Source organism: Etheostoma spectabile, chromosome 17, assembly GCF_008692095.1.
Source record: "Etheostoma spectabile isolate EspeVRDwgs_2016 chromosome 17, UIUC_Espe_1.0, whole genome shotgun sequence".
Lineage (NCBI taxonomy): Eukaryota > Metazoa > Chordata > Actinopteri > Perciformes > Percidae > Etheostoma > Etheostoma spectabile.
The window spans coordinates 11,635,561-11,657,457 of NC_045749.1; the positions used below are offsets into that span (position 1 = coordinate 11,635,561).

The following is a 21,897-nucleotide window of genomic DNA, read 5'->3' on the forward strand; positions in this document are numbered from 1 at the left end:
GCGCGCGCCATCGGTCTACGTTCAGTTAGTCACGTAGCCCTCGGAGCTCGGTGCATCTAATGCCATATACTGCACTGTTGACAAATTGCGCTGGCCTGTCTTGGGATTTATGTTATTTTTTGCATAAAAAGCTATTAAATGTAAATACCAGTGGTATCAAAAGAAAACCCTTACACAATCAAGATGATACACATTCAGTAATGTTTATAACGTCTTTTAATTTAAAATAATATAGAATTTGTTTTAAAGTAAATGGCCTACATTATATTTTAGGCTATTTTATGAACCCCATAAACAGCAATAGATGTTAAAGTAGAATTAGAAATTCCAAGACCATTATTCTATAAAGATATTTGCTTATTTTTTCTAAGTGTATTGGCTAATTCTCTTGAAATAAACAAATATCAAAATATGTAAATGAAGTAGCACAATGTGTGTATGTTACAAAAAATGTTTTGTTATAATATTGACATGTATTGACATTTCTTAATCTGTTTTCAGGAACCAGTGGTTTTAACAGACACAAACCTTGTGTATCCAGCTCTCAAATGGGACATTGCATATCTGCAGGAGAACATTGGAAATGGGGACTTTTCTGTTTACACTGCAGAAAATCACAAATTCCTCTACTATGATGAGAAGAAAATGGCTAATTTTGAAAACTTTGTCCCCAAGTCACAACGAATGGAAATGAAATTCTCTGAATTTGTGGATAAAATGCATATAATGGAGGAAAAAAATGGAGAGGAGAGGTAAGATATATTTATAATGATATTTGAGTTGGAACAGGAATATGATTTAATCTGTTAATAATAATCCAGCCTGGTCTGATGCTCAATCTAAACAAAATCCTCAGCTTGAAGCTAGTGTCTGGAAAAAGAATCAAGGTGAAGCCTATTATTATTATTATTTTTATTATTATTATTATTATTATTATTATTATTATTATTATTATTATTATTATTATTACTGTGACACACACACACACACAACTTACTAAAGTGAAATTTCTGTTTGACTCAGTGACGCGTTATTATGGATCCCATGTAATTCCTAGGCCAGTCCTGCCCTACGAAGCAGCTGGATTGGTGATTGACCTTGAGTGGTTAAGGTTAAGATAGCCGATTGGTCAGGGGATAGGACCTGAACAGATCAGGTTACGTTACCTTGCATAAGCGACGCCTGGCAAATAGTAGTGTGTGAATGCTATTGAATGCATTCAAGCAGTCTTGCCTAGAAGTTGCGTAAGTTCGATAATAACGCCTCACTGACGCTAACAGTGGCTCTTATCTATTTAAATTTTACTGTCCATTTTACCGTCCACTTCCTTTATATGTCATGTTGTTCTTTGTGTCTTGAAAGAGAGGTAGCCTGCTGAAATATAAGCACCTTGTGAACAAGCTTATATCCTGCAGACATATTAATAGCATAGGTATGACGCTGGGTTTCCACTTGTTTCAGGTATCAGAGAGTACAAGGACAGGTGGCTCATACATTTTGCATTTGTCTTTTCTAATGCATTTCAAGGGTATATTTGCAGCAGACCCTGAATGACACGGTAGGGAAGAAGATTGTTGTTGACTTCCTTGGTTTCAACTGGAACTGGATCAACAAGCAGCAAGCCAAGAGAAACTGGGGACAGCTGACATCCAACCTGCTGCTCATAGGCATGGAGGGTAAGGGCTCTTTCAGTAGTTGTCCGCTGCGAACGGAATCCAGTGTCACAGTTTCTGCTGTATGATGTTGTCCTCAATGTTTTTCACACATCACATTATTGGTTAATATTCTTTTACCACAGGCAATGTGACACCAGCACATTACGACGAGCAGCAGAACTTCTTTGCACAGATCAAAGGCCATAAGAGATGCATCCTCTTCCCTCCAGACCAGTTTGAGTGTCTCTATCCATACCCTGTGCACCACCCCTGTGACAGACAGAGCCAAGTAAGCCACATATATGTAGATGATCACCTTTGGTATAATAATAAAAACGTATAACTTAGCACATTTGTGATTAAGTTCTGTTGCCGTAATCTATAATATTAGAGATCATTCACAGTTTTTCCCCTCAAAAACATTATACAACAAAGTCTTCATTTTATAAAAAGTGTTACTGTTTTAAGATTACTTTGAATAAGGACATACATTTAGTTAAAACAAAGTCAAAGCAAGACTCCTTTGAAAACAAATTTAAGAAGTAGGAAGGAATTAAAAATGTATTTTACAGTAAATAAAGTTAGATGCATGCCGGTTCAGTGTGTATATGCTTTGTAATACATCCGTACTTTTTATTTATAGGTTGATTTTGATCATCCTGATTATGAGATGTTTCCCAATTTTAAAAATGTTGTTGGCTATGAGACTGTTGTGGGCCCGGGAGATGTGCTCTACATCCCGATGTATTGGTAAGAAGTACTTCTGTATGGCCTTTTTAGAGACATTATGTAGAGAAATTAACTCCATCACTAAATCAGATGATTATTTCCAGGGGCCTCATTTATCAACTGTGCGTAGAAAATGTTCTAAATTCTGTCTCACGAATGACATTTAGTATGTGCTTAGGTACAAAAAGAAATCCTCATTTATCAAACGTGCACAAGCCAATCGTATGCACATCAGTAAGTAATCAATCTTGATAAATTCCGCCTATTCTTAACAACCATGGTCATCCACGATTAGGTCATTTGCATTTAGAAACGCCTCCAATTAACCGTATATGGTAACAACACATCCCTTTATCAGCCACGTAAATGTGTTTTTTCCCTCACCGGAATAATGGCAAAGAGAGCAAAGAATAGGAACTTACGAACAAAGAAATAGAGGTACTGGTAGACAAGGTTGAATCCAACCAACAAATATTGTTTCACTCAGTGCAGGAGGGATTACAAACAAAGGAACAAATGTTGCATGGGAGAAGGTCACAAATATCATGACCCAAATCCAGCAGTACATGTTTGGGCCTGCTGTACCTACCTAGAAGCCACTGTGTCCTCGGAAAGCAGATCAGCGCGATCTTTGAGCACATTGTTTGCCAAGTCTTCCCATAACGCAAGATAAGCCATTGCCCCATATTTCAAACATTTGTCACAGCTGTCTTATATAAATTATTAATTGAGTGTTTCAAATAAAAGGAAACAGGACATATGTGGATGTTGATTGCTTTATGTATACTGTGAGACTCTTAAATGCTTTTTTTGTAGTAGTATCACTATTCCATTACTAGATTCTGTTTTGTAGCATGGCCAGACTTGTGCTTACATTTACACACACTCTTAAGTGTAAGTACAAGTTGGTAAATTCCACATTTTGCGTGGCAATATTCTTACGCATTGCATACGCACACACATCTGTACGTACGCACAGTTGATAAATAAGGCCCCAGGGCTTTGAGTTTCTTGAGTTTCAGCTGATGTGTGATCATGCTCTCTGCATTTCAGTACAACATTCTTTAATTTAACTTCTCAACATGCAAATTAGTCATCCAATTCTTTTTTATTAGCACTGAGTTTTTGATGTATCTTGTTGATCGTATAAGTAGTAATTGGTGGACATTTGTGCTATCAAAAGTAACTACGGTACAGTATAATGTAGTTGTATTTTTTAATAATAAAGCCAACCTGTTGAATGAATCCACAGTGAGTGCTGGACATTGGTGTTATTTTTTATAAACTACTCTTAACTGGTAACAACTGCAGAAAATTGCTCTTTGACAGCCAGAGTTTGATGAATTTAGTTATTTATATTCTTTGTCTTTCCTCAGGTGGCATCACATTGAATCACTGTTGAATGGTGGAGTGACAATCACTGTAAACTTCTGGTACAAAGTATGCATATTTGAGTCTTCCCAGCCATTCCTTTAAGATTTGTGTTGTCTTTGCCATTACATTTTTCTTTGTGATCACTCACCTATTTGACTCACTTGGTTAGGGTGCCTCCACACCCAAGAGGATAGAGTACCCCCTGCGGGCTCACCAGAAGGTGGCCATCATGAGAAATATTGAGAAAATGTTGGGAGAAGCACTTGGAGACCCACATGAGGTAAAAGCACTTGATTTTATACCCTCTTTACAACAAAAACTCTTTCCTATCAGCAGTTACATAAGTCACATGTGAATGTCACACTGTCACTTTCTAGAACATTAAATCAGATCCACATTTAGGTCACTCGTTACATGAAATCCCTGGGGCATGCCGACCGTTCCAGCAACCTAATTACTGTGAATATTTATGGCGTACCTGATTTAGTACAAAGAAAAAAAAAAATATATATATATATATATATATATATATGCATGCAGTCTGGGACAGTGAGTAAAACAATGCATTATGTCTGACACTATGTGTGCAGCTTATCCTAACCAAGAGTCATTTTGTTTTTTCTGTAGGTTGGACCTTTACTGAAAACGATGATTAAGGGGCGATATGACCAGGGTCTCAGTTAGAGCACCACTCTTACCTCGTTACCTGGACAGCGGTGCATTCTGTTTGCCACGTGAAATTGAGACTGCTGCATGCGTAATGCACATTCTGGCTTTTTTAAGCTACGTATCACTGCACGGCAATAAGCAGCCACCTGAAAACCATTCTGCTTCAGTTGTCCCTGAGTGCCATGGTCATTGCAGATACATCAATCACAGAAGACTAACTCACTGGAATTCCACCTACTTGAAGAAGTTTTTTTTTTTTTATATTTAGTTTTTGAAAAGAAGGCCTCATTTGGATTAAGTCTAGATGTATTTAATGTAAATCAGTGTTCTGTCAACATTCTTAATTCAAGCTAATGGGTTTTTGGGTGCATGTGCTCACCCAGTGAGTAGAAGTTGTCTACGATCGGTACCTTTGGAACAACCTCAATATTTTGACCACTAATGGATGAATCAAAGGGTATTACATATACAGTACACATCAGTTAGATACTTTCTTATATACATGTTCTAACACAGTTATGGACCGATTGCTTAGTGCGGAGTGATCATATTGTATTCTCCATCTTTATCACTAATACATAATATATACATCTGATTTGGTTCATACCTCTAAAGTTGACATGTCTTTTAAGGGTCTTATAAAAATATATCCACATAATATGCATTATCTCCCCACCTATCTACATGGTTTTAGGGAGTGATCAGCAAGAATTTTCTGTTGCAAAGAAGACAGCATAGGCCGGGTAATAAAACATAAGTACAGTGATTTTAAAACTGTGATGAAATACGTGTAGGTGGGAAAAAAAGGGGGCTCATATATATATTCAGCTGAAGGAGTATGTGACTGCTTGCAGCTAAATTGTTTACCTGAGAGATGCTGCTTTGTGTTTATACCTGCTCTTGCTTGTTTGATTTGTTTGACTTTATCGATTGTGCTATTCTGCGTACCAGTAATAGATGAGGGGCACGGAAAATAAATGACTTACTGCAATTTTAGTTGCAGATACAGTTAAATAAAATAAAATACAGTAAGTCACTGTTTTTGGGGAAAGGTTTCAGAGTAATTACCGGTAATGTTTCCTAAGGAATATGATGGTTAAAACTGTAAAAGTGGTTAACTTGAACTGCTTAAATGATAGATTTATGTAATAATCTTATCAATGGACTGAACTAGCAGGACCATCTGCTGCGATGTAGCTTATGCATCAGCCATTGCAGCGCAACACAATGTACCATCTAGTGGAGGTGTAAAGTTTACTGGTCCATGCACTATACTGCCGCAATACAAATATTCAGCGTGCTATGTTGAACTCAGCAGATCTGGGATGAAATGACAAAAGTTTAATTTCAGTTGGAAACATGTATTTGGTCAGCAATCCTCAGACATACAATTATTTTTTACTCACATGCAGCACAATTGCACGTTTCTGTGCAAATTTAAAGTGCTCTCCTGAACTGTAAAAAAAAAAAAAAAACAACTATACTTTGAACAAAAAGTGGGAAGAATTTAACGTTGTGCTGTATGTGCCAAACCAACATACAAAGCAGTAGATGGGTATCCATATTCAGAAAGGAATATCCAAGCACTAAATTTACCAGGAATATACGTTCAGGGTGCCCGTATGTGCCTTGTTTAACAGCGGCATGGCACAAAATGTTGCAACAACTCGACTTTTAAATTGTTTTTATTTTATGGTCAAAATGTTTTCACTCTGGCATAGCTTTAAAGGTAGGTTTGACGTTTTCTGTTTTGAACATGCAGTATGTGCTCTCCTTGTTCCTCTGATTAAAGTTTGCATAGTTCTACACTGCCGAGTTCTGAATAACGTAATGAAAAAACTATTTGGTACTTTTCAACTACTATCTTGAGTAACGAGTGAACAATTCAAAGAATATGATGTGGATGATCTACAAAAATGTGTATTTATTTACTACAAATTGTGCGTCAGCCGTTTCTTAAAGCACAGGGTTAAAACTGACTAAATAGCTGCATGTAGTAATTAAAGACAACAATGCTGCTGATAATCAGTAACATCTTTTCAACACATGATTGTGTTATACTTACACTCAAGAAAAAAATACCACCAATTCAAAACAATTGCTTATACAGTAGTCGCTGGAAATGGATGCGGACAAGTAAAAGTATATATTAGTAAAAAAAACACCTGACCAACCCATTTATCCTAATATACAACAAACAAAAATAAGAGTAATAAGAATCCAATCATAATCAAGGTTTCTACAACTAACAATCTCAAGTGAAGCAAAATTCATAAGACACGAGATGAAAGTAGCTGCAATAGAGGACCACTTCAGTAACATGTAATCTGACCCTGAAAGCACACAGCGGCCCTCATCACAATAAATACATGATTGGAGACTTTGCAGATATATACATCTATATCAAAAATAAAGATAATGCTGTTGGAATCCAGCATGTTTCGCTTAACATTTAGGGGGCAACCACAGTCCTCCATTATGACAGAAATGACAGTGCTGTAACCTCTTGAGACTAGAATTTGTTGTGCTAGAAAATGTATTGCAAATGAATGTATTGACTTTGATACAGTGTTTCCCATTAAAGTTGAGTGATAAAATTATATTTAAGCTGTACCCATTGTTTCAGCAGGGCTTAGCTGTACCACTGGCAAATATGTACCATTTCTCTCAGGTTGTAGCAACAGACTGACAAATTTCACTTTTGGTTGACTTTGAGCCCATGTCATTATATTACAAAAATAATTTACGTTTTTAAGTATTTGTTGTCCATTTTAGAAATTATAAACAGCAATACAACTTTTTTTATAAAGTGTAAAACTGTGCATATTATAACACACTTCCTTTATTTGCAGGAACCCACATATCAAACCCAGCGTGAAGACTGCTGTGGCTACCTGCTGTACAAATGTTCATAAAGATCTATGTCTCAAAAATAGGTTTTTAGTCAAAAACTTTTTTGTAGCACAACAAATTGTCCAAATCACAAGGCTTGACCAAACCGCACTGTCTTCCTGTATGATGTAAAAATAGAACTTTAAATGAAATTGGCATCAATGATTTGATATGTACATACAAAAGCAGTTCACTTATAACGTCCAGAAGAAACTACAGCACCACGAGAACTTATTTACAGAAATGACAGCAGATTCATCATACAACTTTTTGTCACAGTTAGGAATCTATATTTTCTATTGTAAGTTAAAGAAAATACAAATGAAAAAAATAAGAAAATTAAAAGGTTAAAAAAGTCACTATTGTCAGTGCAACATCAGACCCGCTGAGATGGCAAAAAGTAGATAGGTTAGGCTGCTACACAAACAAGAACACAAGTTACAACATCACCAAAATATCACCCAAAACTGTCAAATGTTGTAACCAAGGCATATAAAAAGATAACAATATTTAAAAATAAGCCACTGAAACACTAACAAATATGTTCCTTTACTTGAGAAAAATCTAACAAATTCAGGCCAAATGAAAAACAAAACAAATAACTTAAACAATATTGTTGTTAGCTGCTCTTGCACTGTGGTGTGCACGTCATTAATGGAATCTGTACTTTCGTGCAGGCTTGAGGTTGACATACGTCTTCTTCATGTCCTCCGCTTCGTCTTTCTTCACAAGGTGATATCGCTCTCCTTTTGTGGTTACCACCTGGTTACTGTGGTACCGAACTAGCTTCTTTGGAGCCTGTTTTACAAAATAAATAAATAAATAAATAAATAAAGTGTGTCTGTGTGAATATTAAGTATAACTTACATCTTTGGGGGCGACAGGCCGGTGTGTTTTCTTATCATCCTCCCTGTCCACCAGCATGTACCTATGGAGATGAAACGTGGTCATAAACATAGACACAAAGAAGTGAGGCCAGTTCGGCGGTCCGTTCCAGAAAGCAGGTTTAGTGACAACTGAGTTTGTGAACCCTGAGATGAGGGAAACTCTGGCTTTTCGGTTTCAAAAAGGGAGGTTACTCAAACCTGAGAGAGAGGTGTAACTCCAGCCCATTTCAGAAAGAGAGGTAACTTAACCTCAGAGTCAGTTACTATGGTAACTGAGTCTGTGAACCTACCCTGGTCGGGAGCAAGTTTTCTTCAAGAAACCTTGAGTTTCTCTCGGTCTCCTCCCTCTGACACAGCACTCTTTCATTTCCTCATACATTCAGTCAGTCTGTGGCAGGCGCAATTTAACACAGTTTGTTATCTGCATGACTAAATAAACGTGTTGGTTTATTAACTGTGTTAGGCAGACTATAAAACTATAAATCATAATTATGTCATGGTACTGCAACCTAATAATTGAATTAGTAGTAGTTTACTTTTTTGCCCGCAGGATTGCACCTAATAAAATTATAGGTGTAACCTACTACGATTACAGTACCTGTGATTAAATATGAAATTAATACACTATATCAGAGCTTATGCATTGACTCAAGCAGGAATTTTCTGCCACACCAATTCTTGCTATTTTTACAGGAGTTGCTGTGTTGCTTTTTTTAACTAAATACATGTTCAAACATGCTGTATGTGCAAATGAGTATTTCTGCCAGCACGTTTGTTTGTAGTTGATACCACGGTGAATCGTAGTATCATGACTCCATTCATGCTGCCTTTTATTGTGGTGGTACACGTGCTTAACTCTGAGTGAACCTACTCAGAGTGGATTGAACCAACTCTAATCAGTTGTTCTGGAACCGAAGACTCAGAGTTTCCCATCTCGCAGTAAATCAACTCCGATCAGGGTTAGACTCAGAGTTTGTTAAACATCCTTCCTGGAACGGACCCCTGCTCTACACAAGATAATAGCAATCTTACTCACTTTTCAAGGATGCTCTCTTTAAGTTTCTGGTCTACCAGTGAGGAAATGCTCTTCCCATGGTTTACCTGTGGCAACAGAACACCATCAAATCAGACCGCTAACACACACAAAGTAGGCAGTGGCTGGTAAGAAACAGTGTGTTTCTGTGTGTAGCTGAGACTCACATTAAGAGGAGTGGGGCTGAGTTGGACATCACCCTCTATGATAAGACGCACAGCTTCTTCCATGTCTCCTTTGGCAATAGACAAGGCGCTGCGAGCCTCGGACAGACTACACTTGGGAAACATCTCCAGCAGATGTTGCTCCTGGGACTCCCACTCAGACACTGGTAGCTAAACATGTGCATGTATATATTAGTTCTAAGTTAGGTGGATGAAAAAATATCAATGGTAGGAAACAATGAGCACAAGTTAAATCATAGTAAAATGCAACTAGAAAAAAGAATGTGCCGAAATTGTAACCTTGGCAGTGGCGCCCTCTGTTTGTGTTTTAAGGCACTGCGTTTCTCCTGGTGGCGGTTCACTGGGAAGGTCGGTGAGTTTCAATGAAATCTCTTCTGCCCTTGCCTTAGGCTCAAGGTTTGCTTCATCAGCTAAACGGACACAAATCAACATCAGCACACTGTAGTATAAATGTGAAGCTGATGATCTCCATCTTAAATGAGTGTAACTGCCCATCAAAGTTTGTTTTTGTGACTCCTTTGATAGCATTATGAAAATGAAGACACCATTTGGAAAGGGTAAGGCTGCTACAGTACTGCGTGTATTAGAAATAACAATTGAAGCACTACCTGATGTCCTAGCAGTAGCTAGTTTTGAAGCCAGATTGAACATCATTTCACAGACTTTGACACTGAAAAAATGAAAAACAAATTGTAATAACAACCAATGCCAAAGCAATGTAGTTGTCTGGCCGTGGTCAGAATAGAGGGGAAAGTGTTCGTTTACCTGTCAATTTCCGCAAAACCAGGTATGTAAGCTTCTAGCATCTCTGCGAAGACCTCCACATCAAAGTTCTCCTCAACACTCTGCTGGGAGCCGAGATCCTCCAGGACACCAGTGATGTAAGACAGAAGAACATCATCCAGTGTGCTGCATTGAGTGGTAAAAAAAAGAGGTTACTGTAAATCTGACGGAACTACACTTTTTGTGAGGATACAAAAACGCTGTACAGTTGTTACCTGAGATCTGCATCAGGAATGTAAACCTGAATAAATTCGTGCAGCGCACTGTGGATGATTTTGTGGAGGTCCATTGCGTTCTCCTACTGCGCAGAGGAATACAAAGTAAAAGTGCTGGAGTTGGGGTACAGCAATGACCAAACAGTTGTCCCCCATGTACCAAATATGATACACCACAATCAGGCATCAGCTCAGACCTACATGGAAATGTTCCAAAAACATTTGACTTCTTGGAAGCTAGCTAGCTAATTATTTTAATTTCAACAAAGATCGACAGTCATGTTAACGTTAACCATGATGCAACGCATTATATCGCCGTCTCCACTAAACAAAGTAAGTTAATTGATGTCAAGTACCTTACATAACACAAATATCAAATAATGCTTAGCTATGCATCACACTGAAGTGCTGCCGCTAAATGATAACGTTGCTAGCGTTTGTTTTGTTTCAAGCATTAGCAGTGCAGCTTGGACATTTCCGTAGCTAGTTATCAGATAAAATTAATTTCCAAAAATAAACTTATAAAGCCATTAACGATATATGGGTCCTTGATTCCTTGCAATCACTATCGCCACGGCTAAGCTATCCTTAGCTAGCTAAACCTTTGCAGAACAGCCGTGTTATTATCCACCATCCACAGCCAATTATTCATTCATGCCCTGTCATATGTTTTCAACAGCATCATTGTTCATCTTCGTATCCTCGTAAATAACGGTAACATTAGCTAGCTAGCTAGGTTGTAAGCAAACTAGCGCAAGCTAAGTGTGTATTTGTTAGCTAACAGCTAACGGTTTACGCTTAATGCCAAATTAACCTTGATTATTTAGCGTTATATCGGACAGACCTTTAATGTAGTAAAACTTACTGTGACAGAAATTATGGGGACATGAAGCTCAACGTTTTCCCCAGGTGTAGCTAGCTATAAGGGGGATGCTGGTCACTGCAGTGGCCTGCACGAATCAAAACATTACCACGTCATTTCCTCTAATTGGAACCCGCCTGGTTAAATCTGTGTAGCTATTACTTTATGTAGGCCTATGCTACGCGTGTGGAACTTTCTTTGTTTAGGCTAACATGGATTTGGTAAGGCTATGTGGAACTAAGAAAGGGGAGATGGATGATGTTAAATAAAAACAGAAGCCACATTTGAATTTAAAATCTTCAAACATGCATCTCTCCATTTCTGAGATTAGACTTGCATGATTCCTACAGGATTTCTTAATGTACTTATGTGGGACTTTTTTGTATAGTTGCTGATTAGCAACTATTTTGAAAATCGATTAATCATTTGAGTAATTGTCCAGCAAATTAATATTTTAGGGTTTTGGACAAAGACAAGACATTTGAAAACGTAACCTTGGGCCATGGGAAACTGTGATGGGCGTTTTGTCATAATTTTTATAGACCAAACAACTTGATTGATTTTGAAAGTAGTTGGCAGATGTACCACCTACGGAAATAATTGCACCCCTGCATTACATGGATTGTAGTTTTGCATTGCCAGACCTATCTCCACAGCGCTGTAGGTCTGACTACACACATACATTCTGGGATAGGAGACAAAAAAAGCTCTGGGTTGTTTGCATTTTATTATCCCAATCACAGTCCTCTTGGGCTGCACTAAACTCTGGACACAGCGACAGTGCCTCAGTGAAAAATAGTCAGAAAGGAACTTGTTTTGGTGGAACATTTGCACCCTGGAAAATAAATGTGTGAGCTTTAAATTAGCTGGAAACATGGTTAAACTTAATTTGCTCTGTGTATCGCCGTGCACTTCATCCACTGCAATCCCCACCAATCGGTCCCAAAACAGCCCAGTTAGATAGTAAATGCTGTAAACATATTCCTTGCAAATCTTTACAATCATTCCCCGACTGAACCAAGCTGGTCTGCCTTGTTGCACGACCCAGACTTTCTTTACAATTTTCAGTTTTCAGCTTGTAGCTTGCCAAATGAAAGTTTGTTGTTGTTGTTTCCAGAAACAAACGGAGTTCGAGAATGGCAACACACAGAAAGCAGAAGGTGGGGGACATCCGGTGTGTGGCAATTATCCTGGAACTGTGCCTCCGCTGAGCCAGACTACATGGAAACAAATCTGAAAACTATCAAGGCTATAAGCATGCCCTTGAAAAACATTTATTCCATTGCCAAATTCCCTACTTTTGGGTTTAATCCGTAATAAACTAACACATATTAAAAATGCAGCTATTATGGTTAACCTTTGTCCACATTATAGAAGTTGTCTACAATATTTCATACGTCACAACATTGTTTACAACATACATCATCTGCATTTCTTTGGGGAACACACACCAACATATGTTGGTGAAACTACAACAATATGTGTGATGTTTTAATGCAACAAAAAATGTGGAGAATATCTGAAAAATATTAACCTTTTCCTTGTGTTTTGGTAAATCAGAAAAGTAAAGCATGGCTCGAAACAAAGTAAAATAAAATACGGATGGATAAGAAGGGACCTCTGCATTGAAATGGGATTCCATAATGCTTTCGACAATCAACAAAAGCTGCATCAGAAAACACATATTAATACATTTAATATGTGGTGTCTAACAACAAAACCCTTTTGTTAAACATTCAAATATTTTTCATGTATTCCAGCTGTCATCAAAAATTAAACTGAGGCTTTTACAATTAAACATACAGCTGACATGTTTGTTTCAGACTTTCTCAACAAATGTGAAGCTTTCTGTGACCCACGTTCTTGACTCAGTGTGTGTATATTAGGCCAGTAAATAGTCGTCTACTCTCACTTGGACATTATATTATCTTTTGCCAGATCCATACATAGTTGATGATCAAGGTGTTATCTGAGGCAACATCAATGATGTCATCAGCTCCTGCTCTCAGTTTCCTCCGCCTGTGTTGGTATTATAGCAGATATGTACCTGTAAATCATTAATGTCCATTCAATTGTTTCCCTGCTCCCTTGGCAGTATCTCTTGCCGGCTGTAGTATTTCATGGGGGGGAATATGGTACAAGCTGCTGATAAAACAAGCACGAACTATTCTCATCTTGGCTGAACTCTGTTTCAACTCTGAGCTCATGGCTAGACAGGTGGGGCTGAGGCATCAGAGGAGAGCGTGTACAATCTACAACAAAGGAGAGCATCTCGGTTTTCTCCATGTGAGTAAACAGCTGAGCCGCCTGCAAACAATAACGAATGATCTAATAGATACCCTGGATTCTGTATATAATCATGTTTTCCATCCTTTCCAATGCAAAATCAGTGGTAAATATTAACTCCTGCTGACAGACCTACTAAAGCTGAAACTGGTTTCTTTTTTTCTTGGTTGTAAAGTAAAAGGTGTCCCAACACAAGGTGGCAGCATTGAGTTATAAGTGACAGCAGAAACTCATCCACAAGATGGTTTGCTTGGGATACCTTCCAGTAGCAACAAAACAACAAAAGAGATTTGTTGCTAATATCAAACAAACATCCTGAGATACACACAGACATTCAGTTGTGTATCCACTGTATAATCACATGTGAACACACACACACACACACACACACACACACACACACACACACACACACACACACACACACACACACACACACACACACACACACACACACAGAGCACACTTTAAATCAATGCATATGAATGTCATATACCCTAAATAATAATAATAAAATGAACAAGGAACATGTTGCACCTTTAGCCGCAGCCAGTGTTCTTAATAAAAATTGTCATTGAGGGAGGCACAAACAAGTAAAGTAATGTGGTTGGGTTAAAACGGTGCGACTAGGGCTGGGTTAAAATAACAATGTTTCAGTGTTCTGATATCAATAAATAAAATACTGAAATCAATCTTTTAATATTTTCAATTACTGTCATCTTAATCCTGTTAAATAAAAAGTTCTTTAAAACCAACTTTTTGGGGTCATTTCCTAATGTAAACATTAACCTGGTGCATTATTAAAAAGAATTGAGGCCTGCTTCTTGCTTGTACAATTCACAGCAAAATTGGTATTTGTAGTGACTAAAATGTCCCTAATGTAATTGATATTGAATCAGAAAGGTAATTATATCAGGATCTTGTGAATCAGAATCAAGTTTATTCAAGAAATCATTGGTGATACCCAGCCCTAGATGTGACAGAACCGTATCCTTGTGATTGTTTTGTGTGTCTGTTCTGTGTGACAGTAAACTAGATAATTAAATATATTTGCAGTTTTTTGTAAAATGTTTTTAATGTGAGTTTAAAATAGACCACATCTTTCCAATATACATATTCCAATAAACATATATAAAGGGAAACTAATATGGAAATGAATGCCTTTCTTCTGCTATTAAAATAAGTGGAGGGCAAACCTTAATATGTGCTAATGGTATGTTTACACATTTCCGTTCTTGTATGCCGGGGTACAATCATGCATGTCATGCAACAATGTTGAGGCAGGGCACATAATGTGGATATTGTACTGGTGGCACAGATTTCCATTTTCACACAGACAATGGGGACTGGGGGGATGTCTGAGCGAAAAAAAAAACACTTCTCAAAAAAATTCTAATCAGAGTTACCAAAACACTGAATGATTTACTGCCAAATTAATTACCCTTTACCCAACTTTAGACAATAATGCTGGGAGCTGTCTGTCGGAACAGTATTATTCTATTAATGTTCAATTTGCAGTTCAGCCACAGTGACTTCATATTTAGATTGTATTGTATTTTCTTAGTGAATAGGTGTCATTGCATCCACAATAGAAAGGCACAGAATTATTGGATATTTTCAGTTGAATTACCTGTGCGGCAGAGATGTGATCAGCACATTATTTGGAGAGAGAATTTGTTAAACAATTTAAACACTTAACATATCTGTTCCAAGGCATTACAAAAGGTGCATTTACAGAGTGAATTCAAGCACAGTACAGTTTAATTAATTGGAACTTTTACAATATAAGGCCTCCTTTACGATCATAACCCAGCTTTAATCAAATCTAATCATGGTACCTCTCTCTGCTTGGTCTTGAAGGTTGTGTGATTCAAAGCATTATTGTGTAGATTCTCACACAAATACAGTATTAGCAACACTTGTGAAGTCAAAGTTGGCATATGTTTTTAATTAAATTTTACCCGTACACTTTAGAAAAAAAATTATTTGTAAAGAGCTGCAGGTTAGTGACTTGAGGCATGGAGCATGGGCATGAGATTTGCTGGCTGGGTGTCCCGAGGCGCGGCTGACCTGATCCAGATCCAGGCCACCTGTGTGGGCTAGCCTTCCCTCCTGTCTGCCTCCTGTACTGTCTTCAGGAAGTGGTCACCAGGCAGCCCATTGCCATTTCCCCCCTCCACTTCAACTTCCAAGAGTGCAGGGTTAGACAGGACGTGTAGACCGTGAAGCACGCAAAAAATTGTCTCAAGTCTAATCAAACAATTATATATTTAATGCAGAAACAAATAGGTCTTTATATCTTTATGTATACAGTGAATGGATATACAGTTGATGCATACATATATGGAAGTAAACTAAGATGTTTGATGTTAAGATGTTGCAGTTAAAGGCCTCTTTTGAGCATCTGTGTCATTTGGACCTTCCTCTTCATTGGATGTGTATTCTTGTTCAAAGACTTACCTTTTTCCTAACCTAAATCTATACGGGTCAATTTTGACCCATGACACCACAGACGTCACTAATAATTAATAATATTAAGTTGAAAAAATCCCACAAGCAAATCATTTTGAAAGTTGGTTCTATGATTAGTTTATTATAGTCAGATAATATTATTACCTGATGTCTTCATTATTGAAAATGTAAGTGAATTAAAAAAAAAAATTGAAGTCAAAAACGAGTGGTATAATTTAATGTAAAAGGTCCTTGGGGCCTAAAAAATAACATTTAAAATAGTGTTTACATGCAAATGAATACATACTAAGTTAGCCATGAGGTGAAAATCAATATTGGATCATAATTATTGTTTTTTGAGTATTTTGGGTTGAGTTAAATCATGGGTCAAATTTGACCCGCTAACCCCAAAATAAATGTGTGCAGCTTTCTAAAACATTACAAGCGTTAAAAAAAGGTTTTCTTAGGCATACAGCAGGTGCCTAGTAGGGCGATTCAAAACTACTAGCTCAGGTACATCTCAGTAAATGGTTGGTCTCCCGTGTCTTAGTCTGTGTGTCTCTGTTCAACAGTCGATAGGTTAACCTGCCTGTGGCATCCATCTTGTGTGGCCCTCCTCGCATTACCATTGATCTGAGGGAAATAAAGAGCACACGTGTTATTATATACAGCCCAGAAAAACACCCTCTCACATTGATGGAGTGAGCAGGCCAAATGTATGAAATATTGCCCCTCCGACATCTTCTGTCTTCCTGTCAATAGTGCAGCCTTTGCCCACAACCTGGATCAATAGGGACTTATCTTTTCATGATAAGACATAACAATGCTGTCTGTTGTCTTTTTCTGATATTGAAGTTCTAATTTTATTCCTCCGCCTTTTCAAATCATCCACACTGATACGTATTACAATTTCTCATTTTTCCTTGTTTTTTACCCCTAAAGAAATAAAATTGGTGTGGCCCTGCTAGTCTGCGACATGGCAGTTCCAAATTTACATGTTGGTTTTCTGGACGTTTCTCTGAAGCTTTTGGGGGTCTCTCATGTGTGAGACTGCTCAGCGGAGAGAAGACACCCCTCTGTAAAAACATCTGTTGTGGAAATGGCTGTCAGACTCTCTTTTGTGGGCTCCGTCTCTTCTGTGCACAGAGATTGTCATTTGTTTTGATCATTTATGTGGGTGAAAGCCTAATGATAAAAAATATGGTGAATGTACCCATGCAGTTGAGCAGTCTACAGTTGTACAGTTGCTGTTTTTTGTTCTTCGTGGAAAAGAACATTTCGCTTTGATTTAATAACTTTGTGGTCGCACATTGAGGCATGTCATGTAACTATGTTTGTTATTTATTGGAAAACTACAAAGCGTTGTGAGTGATATGATTCTTTTAGAAATATTTTGCAATTGAGCATTTCAGTTTGCATACATTTGCTGTACATTAGTGTACAGGGGCAAGCTGCTTAAAGATGATAACAAAAACACTCTTTAATTATTCATGATGTGGTGATAGTTATCTTGTATGCAAGAAGTCACTGGAAAAGAGAAACTGGCATTGTTTCTTATTGTTTCATGGGTTTTGTTTGTGGAAAATGCAATTTCTCTTTGCACTAAAAATAATACCCACTGTAGTCTTATCTTCTGTTAGCTTTGAGTGAAGGAAGCAGTCTATCTTTATGTAAATGCTATAAACAAGTACAGTGTCTTTCATAGAAAGTGATATAAAAGGATCTGTCTTGGTCCTTGAAATATATTGCCACAAAAGCTTTTCATTACGACTTTCTCTCAGAATGGCCCAGGGTGAACCACTGTTCTCCACCTACACAGGAAGTGTTTTGAGAGTACCTGTCCAGTAGTGCCACAAGGCAAATCACCTCTTTGTTCTCTCAGGTCAGCTGCCATTTATCTCAGTCAAGCTGCTCTTTCAGCTAATTTCTTCTCCCTGCTCTGCTTAAAGCATGAAACCAATAGTCCTTGCTTTGTATGAAATTATAATGAGCAATTTCAGACAAGTTAAGTCAAGTTAAAAACAGATTGCATTTCCATGTTTGAATGTTTTCAGGGTTTTGGTGGCCCTAATACAACAGGAAAATCACTGCATTGTTGAATGATTGGCGCCAATTAAGGAATTTGTGTAATGGCATTGTGACAGCCAACTAATCCAGTTGGAAATGTATCTATATCTTAAAGTGACAAGTAAACAAATCTAGACATTTCACTTCTACAGTGTCTTCTTATACAATTGTTAGTCAAGAGTTCTGGGTGGAAATGCTGCATTTCCTGTGAGTCCCAGGAGCCTGGTCTGAGATGTTTTCTCTTGTTTTGAAGCACAGCATCAATTTTCATCCATGTTAGACGTGAGGCTTTTTCTCAGATTATACACTGGCTAGGACCAGAATGGCTTTACTGTGCAAAGTCTGAGAGTTATGTCAATTATGTGTCGGAGAAATTAAATACAAGCAAAAAATGTGTTTATGTAAACTACTATTTTCTTTTTATAAAATAGAATTAACTATGTGTAGTAGAAACCAAGCATTGTGTATGAGACCTGGTTTAAAACATGTAAAATATATTTATAAAAGGCTATTAATATGATCCATAACAGCAAGATCCCTGCATGTATTAATGGGACGCCTGTTTGTGATTCCTGCAGAACAGGTGAGTGTTTAGGCCGATTGACACCTCATAAACCAGCTGATAACCTGTCCCTGTGTCTTCTTATCTGTCTTCCAGACAATCCCTGGCCCTTGGGCAAGTTGTCGCTTCCCCTCAGGCCCATTATCAGATCCCCTCTGTAGGCTTCCAGCAGCTGCAGTTATTGTGGAAGACTTTTATAGCCCTATGATTTCTGCTATAATGTCCTTTTTTTGACTGAGAGGCTTCTTTCTAATTTATTTCTTTTTTGTTAACAAACTAAATTAATAAAACTTCCTTATTAAATTCTTTCAAATTTACAACATACCTGATACATTAGATGCTAACAAAATAATAAACATAGCATAAACAGAAAAAGGACAAGGCAACGGTTATTTTCAAATAGTATATGCTTAATCATCTTTTTCCTATCGTGTTTCAGCACTGATCGGCCCCTTGCGCTATCTCTGCTAAAGGCGTTATCTCCCTCTGCCATTCATGTACACATTTATTGGATTCCAAGTGTCTGGGATCAATCTTTTGGCCACCAGAGGAGCATAACTAATGGCAACATTAGAATGGCTTTGTGAGAGGGACTGGCCGGATGCGGTTTAACCAAGCAGGAAATAATCTAGGATTTTATATCCTGCATGAATGGCCATAGGATATGCTGAGAATAAATTAATCCCCCCTATCCCCCCCCCCAAATTTAAGTAGTGAGGTTATCTTTTAACAATTTCAGAGGGGTGGACGGTTTGTTCTGGAGGGGGCTCCCAGCATGCACATGTGGAATTTCTTAGCAGATAATGGCCGTCATCTTAATGCTCAGCTAGGGTCACACTATCTATTCTGTGTCTGACCGCAGGTCTAGACGGCCTTCCTCTGGAAATACTTTTTCCCTTTCCTTTTAAAGAACCCACTTCTATTTTCCTGTTGTGCCCAAACAAGGATTTTATAAAATGGGTGACATCGCCACACAAGCTGTCTGCTGAATCCCCCTTAATTAAAGTGAAGTTTAAAGCCTTCCTCAGACACTAATAAACCCCCTCTCCATTAAGATCCTCCTAATTACTGTGAGTAAAGGAAAGGGGGACACACACAGACAGACAGTGTGAAGGTAAGCCTGCTGGCATTTGGCCCCATAAGCCACACAAAAGAAAATGTCTCCTGGGTTACCCATCCTACCAAAGAGATTCTTTTTTTGCAACCTCTCCCCCTCTCTCATTGTTGTCTTCTTTATGAATGAAAGTATATGACATGTAGGGCTGAATGTCCATTCATGGAGATGGTGGAATGTGTGAATAAGGGATTTGAATGAAGTATGAATCACAGCCACCCGATAAGTCATTAAGCAGTCTTTTGACATTACCATTGTTTAAATGTGCATGGTGGAAGTGAGAGTGCTGTCATCTATATACACCCGTTCAGTCAAGTGAGGCTGATTAGAAATGATGGATATGCGGTGTAAACTGGGAGATGCAGGAATCTTCTCAGAAAACGTTATCAAGCATTTTACCAGGTGAAACTTGGATATCAGCAGACCAATTTAAAACACGTTGTGAAGATTATTTTGTATAAATCTTTGCTATGTTGGATGTTAGTCCCACACGGCTTTACCGTGGCTTAAATTGATTTGGACAAGAGAATCTCATATTGTTACACATCACACTGAGCCACAAGTTCAGAGTGTGTGACCAGTCACTACAGCTTTGGTGGCAGAGGCCTGCCCAGAAAGGTTAAACGTGTTTGGTTCATGTCCTAGTCTGCAGATTAATGACATTAACAAAGTTTCCATTAGTTGTGCAACTGGGGGAGACATGGGCGTCCATGCGGAAAGCCACATGACCGAGGTAGAGATAAGAGAAAATGAAATACGTCTTCGTGGAGACAGGAGGGGCCAGGAAGTGCCACTCCAAATTAGCCGCAGGCCTAGTTTGTTGTTACTTCATTAACCCAACAGCCCCGGGAAAAATAAAAAGAGGGGTCACAACCTTAAGCAATGGGGAGGCCCGGAAATTTGCAAAGAGAGGCTCCTTCAGACTTCGGCTGGATGCAACTATTGACACAATACAGACAAGTGTTTATTAGGGAAAGTTGTCATTTAAAGGAAATCTCACCATTGTTACATTTTAGTGTTTTACCTCAAACAAGTCTTTTTGCATTAGTACTTACGTTTTGGTTAACTCAGTTGTATTTGCTACAGTACAATGTCATATATACCCTTAAAGGAGAAACATATTAATTTACTGCAGATTAAATGATACACATGTATTTTAATATTACACTTTTTTAAAAAGTTTTTAATTAAATTCAACATTAAATGCTACGCAATTTAGCATTGTGGCATTAAAATAGTGACCGATTTCTGTACAATGCCCTGGCAGGTTGTTGCAAAAGAGATTAACTTATCCATTTAGTCAGTCTCTGATATTTTACTTCTTTCAAAAATGTTAATTGTTAAAAATGTAAATGTCAATAACCCAGAAGCATTGTTAGTGTACCAAATGACACTATGCAATCTGACTGTTGAAGTCTGTGAGTAAAGGTTAATAGAATGATTCAGATCTGACAGCATATGGGGTCACTGCTATCTTTAGTCAATGAACCCGCTTTTAGTGCATGAATCACACCAAAACACTGTCTGCTAGTGCTAAGAAACATAAAAGTATCCAACACTAGACAGTAGCATCAATAATATAAATTCAGTGTTAGCTTACATATAAATAGGAATAATATAGGATATTACTGGTTCATCAATATTATATCATGTGCATTGTGCTGTATCTGTTGCTCTTGAACATTTGGTGGTGTACTTCAAACAAGAGCTGAGTTGTATTATGCTGTCCTTGTTGTAATGCAAGCTGTGCAGTGGCTCTTTATTTGCAGGCAGGGACTTTAGAGTCTTTGGTTACAGACCCTTGGAACGAGGGCTATTGTATTCTCACCCCTTCTCTGGCAAACATACCTTAACTGCTCTCTTCCTTTGTACTCTCCCCATAACAAACAGGCCTGATGCGTTCTGCGGGGTGGGAGTAGAAATCGGAAGTTATCGGTATTGCTTGAGTTATTATTTTATTCATTAAAAAGGAGGTGTATTAAATCTCACAAATGTGTTGCCTTAGATCTATATTCCATGTTTATGTCTTCAAAAGTCAACTTATTTTTCATCTAGTTTTGTTTCTCCCTCTCTCTCTCTCTCTCTCTCTCTCTCTCTTTCACAAACACACGCACACACACACACACACACACA

General features: G+C 37.9%; 2 protein-coding genes across 4 annotated transcripts in view; one reads left to right on the top strand and one right to left on the bottom strand.

The window, feature by feature from the left end:
• The window catches only part of hif1an (hypoxia inducible factor 1 subunit alpha inhibitor), a 9,049-nt gene extending 2,816 nt beyond the window's left edge, over window positions 1–6,233 (top strand). For both annotated transcript variants that reach the window (XM_032542057.1, XM_032542056.1), the window contains exons 2-8: window positions 502–752; window positions 1,528–1,676; window positions 1,799–1,944; window positions 2,299–2,405; window positions 3,761–3,824; window positions 3,928–4,038; window positions 4,386–6,233. In XM_032542057.1, the coding sequence (XP_032397948.1) occupies window positions 646–752; window positions 1,528–1,676; window positions 1,799–1,944; window positions 2,299–2,405; window positions 3,761–3,824; window positions 3,928–4,038; window positions 4,386–4,442 (741 nt within the window). In that variant the 5' untranslated portion in view covers window positions 502–645 and the 3' untranslated portion in view covers window positions 4,443–6,233. The remainder of the gene's footprint in view (window positions 1–501; window positions 753–1,527; window positions 1,677–1,798; window positions 1,945–2,298; window positions 2,406–3,760; window positions 3,825–3,927; window positions 4,039–4,385) is intronic.
• A 100-nt stretch (window positions 6,234–6,333) lies between these two features.
• cuedc2 (CUE domain containing 2) lies at window positions 6,334–11,406 on the bottom strand. Of its 2 annotated transcripts, none has more exons than XM_032542059.1 (9): window positions 11,288–11,406; window positions 10,423–10,508; window positions 10,190–10,333; window positions 10,033–10,094; window positions 9,704–9,834; window positions 9,407–9,574; window positions 9,243–9,307; window positions 8,187–8,247; window positions 6,334–8,117 (listed from the first exon to the last, which is right to left on the bottom strand). In XM_032542059.1, exons 2-9 carry the CDS (start codon window positions 10,494–10,496, stop codon window positions 7,971–7,973), a joined length of 852 nt encoding a protein of 283 aa, XP_032397950.1. In that variant the 5' UTR covers window positions 10,497–10,508; window positions 11,288–11,406; the 3' UTR covers window positions 6,334–7,970. The 2 variants fall into 2 exon arrangements, with proteins under 2 accessions (XP_032397950.1, XP_032397951.1); XM_032542060.1 differs by having other exon boundaries at window positions 10,423–10,505; window positions 11,288–11,388.
• Between the last annotated feature and the right edge of the window lie 10,491 nt (window positions 11,407–21,897).